Source organism: Gymnoscopelus microlampas (genome assembly GCF_963454915.1).
Source record: "Gymnoscopelus microlampas genome assembly, chromosome: 5".
Classification (NCBI taxonomy): domain Eukaryota; kingdom Metazoa; phylum Chordata; class Actinopteri; order Myctophiformes; family Myctophidae; genus Gymnoscopelus; species Gymnoscopelus microlampas.
Window position 1 is genome coordinate 43,860,744 of NC_139942.1, and position 7,932 is coordinate 43,868,675.

The 7,932-nt window shown below is 42.2% G+C and overlaps 1 protein-coding gene across 1 annotated transcript; it reads right to left on the bottom strand.

The window, feature by feature from the left end:
• Nucleotides 1-752: 752 nt before the first annotated feature.
• Nucleotides 753-7,140, bottom strand: ftr66 (finTRIM family, member 66; the record flags this gene model as incomplete). The annotated part of the gene is made up of 6 exons (XM_084056619.1): nucleotides 753-1,852; nucleotides 2,447-2,506; nucleotides 2,720-2,879; nucleotides 3,374-3,607; nucleotides 4,442-4,537; nucleotides 6,559-7,140. The coding sequence occupies 6 exons, from the start codon at nucleotides 7,138-7,140 to the stop codon at nucleotides 1,320-1,322; spliced, it is 1,665 nt and encodes a 554-aa protein (XP_083912745.1). The 3' UTR covers nucleotides 753-1,319.
• Between the last annotated feature and the right edge of the window lie 792 nt (nucleotides 7,141-7,932).

Below are 7,932 nucleotides of genomic sequence, written 5' to 3' on the forward strand. Positions count from 1 at the left end.
AATGTTAGTAAACAAATAATTGGTCTTGCAGCAGTAATGAGAAGACAAAACATTATTTTTGAAGTTTGGCTGTTAATCTTTGGTTTTGTGGGGACAAAATTCCCACCTTGTGTACTGTCTACAGAAAAAGTAGAAAACCAGCTCTCATCTATGCTCCTGGAGGTTCATGCCTACTGCTGGTCTCTGTTCAATACACACTCATTGATTTAGAACAGTGGTTCCCAATCTTTTTAGCTCGAGAGTCGAGACCCCAAAGAGAGATTTGATTTCTTCTCGGGACCCAAACTGGTGAAAATAGCCGATCAACAAGCTTGTAGATCGGCTATTTTCACTACCTAAAAAATATGAAATATGAACTTCCTTTTTAGACTTTTTTCCTGAATTTCTTTTATTGATTTTTTAGTTTTTGATAATCTTTTGAAATAATTAGAAAATTGTTTGGAACTGAAAAAAAGGGATATTTACTCGTGACCCATAAAAATGGTTCCGTGACCCACAAATGAGTCCCGACCCATTGTTTGGGAAACAGTGGTTTAGACCAGGGGTTCCCAACCTTTTCTGGATCAGGGTCAGTGAAAGCTTAAGGTATAGCTGGGTATCCTGGCATGAAGAATGGAGATAAGGTGTGTGTTCTGGTGTGATTCGACTCCAGGAAAGGCACTTGTACATCATGCACATTAAGACACAACAATATGAACATATACTTTATTGTTTGTTTCTTTGAGAAAACAACAAAGGGATGTTATTGCAGTTTTAAATGGTATTGTAGTCCAACCAATAACATTCGTTGAAGCAAACCTTGCTCAGAAAGTCATAGTTCTCATGCAAAAATATTTATCATACATTTATTGACAGTTCAAGCCTCCGGTGACCACTGTGCAAGTCCCTACCCATCACCACGGAGGTTGTGCACTGTGTGCACCGTGGTGCATCCGGCTTTGTCGGGCATCTATGCGAAAACAATTGGCCCGTGTTCGGGGGAGGGAAGCCGGGCAGTGATGGTGATATTGGGCATTGCATGAACTCATACGGGCTGGGGCGGCACCTGTCAGCGGGGAGTGTTGGGTGGGCGGAAGTAGGATGGCTCTACGTCCTCCTAGTGGGGGCTCCTCACTGGTAGGTGAGTCAGTGCGATACAACATCAGTGACAACACTGCACAACGATTAAATTGGGGAGAAAAATGGGTTAAAAATAATTGGCTAATCTAAATAAAAAAATAAAATGAAAATATAAAGCAAGTGTATAAACAGATTTGTATACAGTATGTGCACAGACTAGTCTGCACACTTGTTTAGGCCTATACCTCTAATTCCCTGAACTATTCCATCTGGCAAAGTGTCACAGACACGCCAAAACACACAAACTCAAAACCAGGATGAACAGGCTCTGTGAACCTCGCCTGGACCCTGTGAAGCAGGGTCATTGAATCAGAAACACTGTAAAATGCCAGAGTGCCCGCCCTGTGATCCAGGTACACGCCTATCTTATTGGTGGCCGGGGTCGTTATTCTTGTCGCCACGTTCCCATGCCAGAACGTGCAATTCTTCTTCGAGCAAAACAAACTCCACGACTTGTCGTTGCGGCCGAAGTGGGCGTCATTGCCGTCTCCTTTCCTGGACATGGACCCATACGCAATGGCAATGTTCACTGCCCCACTAGTGCTCCACTCGGCCTCCCAGTAGCAGCGCCCGGATAGCGCCTGGTTGCACAGCACCTGGCACCAGTAGTCAAATCTCTCCGGGTGGTCCGGACGAGGTTGGTCCCTGGTTCTGACGGCCACCGTCTGGGACTCCTGAGAGACACTCAGGTCCCTGTGGGCCGTCCGGGAGTCCACTGTGAGCTGGTAGGAATCTGTGAGTACAGCAATAGAGTACCCAGCGTGGTGACAGAAAAGGTAGACAAGCAGCTTATAATAGTAGGCATAAAACAGGTGCTAAGAACAGTGTGTGGGGGGGCAGGCGCAACTCAGTGAATCACTTAGCCCTATTTAAAAAATTGTTGATCTATAAGCTCACAACGCATGGCAATGTGGTGTTGTGAGCTTGTAGATCTGCTGTTTTGAGATTTCTTTTCGAGGGGGAGGGAAATAAATAATAATAATAAATACAAATATTATAATAATACCAATAATATTTATAATAATAATAATAATTTGCCTATAATGATATTTTCAAAATTTGCAGTAAAATATCCACACACATCCAATACACATCCAGTCTATAAATTAGCCTAATGAATGTCAAAACCTGGTATATGAATTGCTATAAAAAATTCATATATATTTGCCTGTGTGAATTGAAACTTGAATTGACCATAACCCACGACATTCAGTGCGACTGTTTCAGGGAAATAGTTGTATGAACTTCTCCCTCTATAAGAGGCCCTAATACTGTTCCATAATTAAGGCTTTCATACGAGGTTTGAGGTCTCTGTTTTTTGACTCACAGTATAAGAATTCTGGTCTGACCCTGGGCTCAGGACACTGCAGGAGTTTCACTGTGTTTGCTGTGAAGGAAAATTGTTTTATTGATTTAGAACATTCTGAATAGTGTTGTTGTTGTTGTGAAGTTAAACTTGCAGTTCACATGAAGCCATGAACCCCCAAGAACCTTTTACAATTCAGCTGCATGAGAGTTCATTGTTGTTTACGTTTGGATTTAACTCATTATGTTTCATAATTAATGCTTTCCCAGTTTTATTAAACGAATGCATACCAACCTGCTCTGGAAATCTTTGGCAGTTCCCCTTTAAATAGGTCCTCCAGCCTCTTTTGAAGAGCTGACACAGAGGACTGAACCTTCCCAAAATCCAACAGAGGGACCACCGTGATGCTGGTTGACTCAGTGAGCTCCGTCTTCTGACATGCTGACTGGCAGTTCTTGAGTGTGGGAAAGATTATAACGTATTTGAATGCAGAAAGCAATTTGCCAACTAAAAAAATATTGAAAGTTGCTGCTTCTGTAGATACCCTCCCCCAGAAATATCAAGACATGCAGCTTTGCTTCAAAACCTGTACCGCATGACAATTTAGTCATTTACTTTCAATTAAATTATTTGGAAGTGCAAATTTTCCGTTATATAAATACGTTTGTAGGTGCATGTAAAGTTTCTACTGTAGATCATTTTCTTTGGATACCGAATTCCTGCAGCATTATTGTATAATAAAGAATTCTTAGGAACTAATACTAGTTCCTAAGTATACTGGGGGGGGGGGGGTCAAATACGATCTCCATAATCCCAGATTATGGAGATATGAGACTGATATCTAGTATCACGATATCAATTTAACATTATATTTCACAGCCCTATACTTTTACAAATGAATCAATAACAAATTCTGCATAGGTATATTGATGAGGAACACACAGTTACCTGTAGGAAATAGATGTGGTCTTCAGTAGTGGAGAGTTTCTCCAGCTCAGCATCTCTCCTCTTCATTCTGGCCAGCTCTCCCTCCAGCTTGTCCAGGAGCTCCTGAGTCTGGCTGACGGCCATCTTCTCCTGAGCCCTGATCATCTCCCTCACCTCACTGCGCCTCCTCTCTATGGAGCTGAGGAGCTCTGTGAAGATCCTCTCACTGTCCTGCACTGCCGCCTTGGCTGACAGCTGTTCATGTGAGCATGCAAACAAAGCTATAATAATAATACAGTCATAATAGCGATTTATTTTCCATTTTATTACAATGTGGCTGTATGTATGTATGTATGTATGTATGTATGTATGTATGTATGTATGTATGTATGTATGTATGTATGTATGTATGTATGTATGTATGTATGTATGTATGTATGTATGTATGTATGTATGTATGTCCCCTCAAAAGTAGCTCAGGCATGGCATTACAAAGCAGAAGCACCCGGCTCTGACCATGAAAGACTGAAAATATTGATATTTTTTTAAACAAAGAAATCAAAAATATGTTACCTAACTCAACTCTACGAGCAGCTCTAAATCTGATTAAATTACAGATTTGAAAAGGCTAATTTAATTGGTTAAAATGTCAAGGATGAAAATCTCAAAGCTAGTCTGAACACAAATAGAACCTTGGAGTTTCAAGTTTGAAAAACTCTTGAGAAATCTAATATAGCCAAGTGGGCTTTTAGTGCTTGTAGTACCTGCCACTTCAACAGAGGGGACTGTCCTACTGATCAAGTCCATTTGAATCAGTGTGAATCATTATTTGACCGGACCCCAGTGGAGCTGCTCAGTGACTCAGAGCAAAAGCCTGTGGTAGCACTGAGGCAATTCCCGGGATCAGAATTTGTAACTATCAATACAGATAAAAACTAAATGCATCCCATGGGTTAATAAACCCCAAGGAAAAGCCATTTCTAATAGATACGTGGGATTCAAGCCACTGGGAAAGTGGCCTGATACTTGATGTTTTCAACCGCAGAGATGGCTGTATTGATCTACAGGCTGTGAATTAATGTAGGCTACCTTGAGTGATTCCAGAACTCTCTTCAGCTCCCCTAGCTCCCTCTCCTTAGCCTGGATCCTCTGCTTTGACCTCCTCCTGCTCCTCCCCACCTCCCTCTGGAGGGAAAACAGGAACATCTCATGTTAGATAGCAGGATCACATGCATGTTTGATGAGACACACATGCAGATATGCATTGATACACAGCGATGTATTGCATACAAATAAACCACATTATGTTCCAAATTTGGGCATGTCATTATAGGTGAACATGTGCCAAACCTTTCCAAAACTTTCAAGGACATTTCTGAAAATATACAAAATGTCCACAATTATTGAAACTATAGCTCACAATGTGTTGCATTGCACTAACATGCAGGAATTCATTGTGGCCATGAAACACAACTCAACTCAACTTTATTGTCACATCACATGTAAAAAGTTTAAAATTAGTGAAATTATTTGTTGAACAACCTCCACCATTGCATTTTCAAGAAAGAACAAAATGGAAAAGCAGGTCAGATATCAATATGAGCAGGGTAAAATATATATACATAAGGTGCGTGGTTAAAAATAGCAAAGAAATTGTTGTCAGGACAAACTGGCCAAACATGAAACACTTCCTTAAAGGACGACTTCACCGATTTTCAACCTATCTTCATATAATTGGTCCTCACTAATACTCATGATAAAATGGTACAATGTTTTTCTACTCGGTCTGTGTCTCAGAGGAGGGCTGTGGACAGTTCAGAGTCCCGTCTACCAGTGACATCATCAATGGGGAATCCAAGCTAATAGAAACTGCAGGCGTTCTATTCCTGGAAAGTTGCAATGCAATAAAAGAAGCCATTGTTCTCGTGTTAATAAAAATCTAAATAAAAATTGTGAAATCTTGTTGGAAAAAAAAATCATGCCTAACGATGATGTCACTGGTAGACGGGTTTCTGGACTGTCCACAGCCCTCCTATGAGACACAGACCAAGTAGAAAAAAATGGTACCATTTGATCATGAGTATTAGTGAGGACCAATTATATGAAGATAGGTTGAAAATCGGTGAAGTCGTCCTTTAAGAAGTGATTTCCTTCCACTTCAAAATATAATATAAAAAAAATATCACATAGGCTATATTCTTTCCGCAATAAAGGGAATGCCTAATTACCATTATTGAGTCAGATTGCTGTAATGCCCTATTACATGTAATCTGATTCTTGGGGCCGTGTATAATTGCGTATCAGATAACACCTACAACAGGAACAGGCATGAGGAAACTTTAGACCCTATTCAAATTAAATGGTCCGTCCATCAGCCTGCCATACCTGCCACACACGGCCTCATACTGAATAACAAATAAGAAGATTGACATCATTGCATTGCCACAAAAAAAGCAGCGGGGTATAATGACTTACATTTGCCTATGGGAAGGGAAGCTACATTTTGTGGTTGGAACACACCACTGCACTTTTACATTTTTATGGCTCAAGGAAGGCTCAAGATCTGAATCAAGGAAATGTCCTTATGTGTGATGCGATATGTCAATGAGCTCGTCTCAATAAACAGATTGTGAGAATTTAAAATAGGAATGGAAACATTCCTGATTACTCATTTTTTTCACACTGGTAGATGAATGGGCATCACTTTAGTTATCTGTAAGTGGTATATCTGTAAAATATTTATTAAAGGGCATTTAGACTAAAAGAAAATTGTTTGTTTAATTGTTCATAATGTGTGATCAGTGGCAGTGCATCACTCTACACACATGATTGCTACTGTAGTTCTGTGGTCATAGAATTATAGACCATATTAGTTGAGTTATGCTCAGCTGAACTGAGTTGAGCTGAGTTAACATTTAATGTTAATTAAAGTTAAGTTAATGATGAAACACTGGAAAGCGTCAGAGTGTGTAGACTTGAGCAGAGGTCTTCAAGTGTTGTCCAGGGACCCCGGGGCCCCTAGGGGTCCTTGAGGCGGTTCCAGGGTGCCCCCAGCCAACTGAAGAGTAGTTTAATTTCACTATAATTCAATTAATCTTCAGATTATCACAATTCAATAAATGTGAGTGTCTATTCTATATGTTTCAATAACACCACCTGAATCAACGTAGAGGCTGACACATCATGGTCAGACGACGTCCTCCTACCTGTCTCTCGTTTCTCTCGGCAGTGGCGGAGACCGTGTCGTGTCCCCTGTGCTCGTCCATGGCGCACAGCAGACAGACGCACCGCCCGTCAGAGCGGCAGTAGATCTCCAGCAGCTTATCGTGATGCGGGCAAACCCTGTCCCGCAGCTGCATGGTGGCCTCGACCAGCGTGTGCTTCCTGAAGGCGGCCGACTCGTTGTGAGACTTCAGGTGAGTCACGCAGTAGGACGCCAGGCACACCAGACACGACTTGACGGCCTTGGCGGTGCCTCCGGTGCAGAAGTCACACGTCGGGTCCCCGGGTCCGGGGGTCTCGTCGGACGGAGACGACGGGACGCCGCCGAACTTCTCCACCATGTCAGTGAGCATGGTGTTTCTGTTCAGAATGGGCCTGGGGCTGAAGCTCTGCCTGCACTGGGGACAGCTGAACGTCTTGGAAGAGTGGTCCTCGCCCCAGTAGTTTTTGATACAGGTCATACAGTAGCTGTGTCCACAGGGGATAGCAACTGGCTCTTTGAGTGTATCCAGACATATGGGGCAGCAGAACTGCTCCCTGTCCAGAGTGTCTACTGTGTTGGCCATGTTGGCTGACTGATGGGTTGGTCTGTTTGTTCTCTTTTTAGGCAGTCAAGTTATATATCAGCAGAGAAACAGAGATAGTCAAAGTTAAGCAAAGCAGATGTGCTGTGTGCTGTGTGCTGTGTGTGTGTGTGTGTGTGTGTGTGTGTGTGTGTGTGTGTGTGTGTGTGTGTGTGTGTGTGTGTGTGTGTGTGTGTGTGTGTGTGTGTGTGTGTGTGTGTGTGTGTGTGTGTGTGTGTGTGTGTGTGTGTGTGTGTGTGAGAGAGAGAGAGAGGGTGTGTGTGTGTGTGTGTGTGTGTGTGTGTGTGTGTATACAGTAGTGTAGTGTTTGTCATGGATGTGTGTATTTCTGTCTGTGTGCGGGAATTCACAGGTGCATGTCTGTGTTTTGGAGATGTAAAGGGAAATCACCTCAGCAGAGGAGAGATAACATGCACTAATGTTTTTTTCATTCAAAATACCAGGCTGACATGTGATATCCTACTTGCTACTAGTCCATTCACCAGATCAAATACTGTAGTGACAATACATCTTTTCCATGTGGTTTTATTAGTTTAGTTTAGATCGGTCTTTTTTTCTATTTCTTTTTCAATTTCTCAAATACACTTGAAAATAAATAAAATAACAAATAATAATCATCCATCCATCCATCTTCAACTGGAGTCGGGTCGCGGGGGCAACAGTTCTATCAGAGAGCTCCAGACTTCCCTTTTCCGAGCAATATTGGCCACTTCCTCCTGGGGGATCCCGAGGAGTTCCAAGGCCAGTGAGGAGATATAATTCCCCCATCTGGTC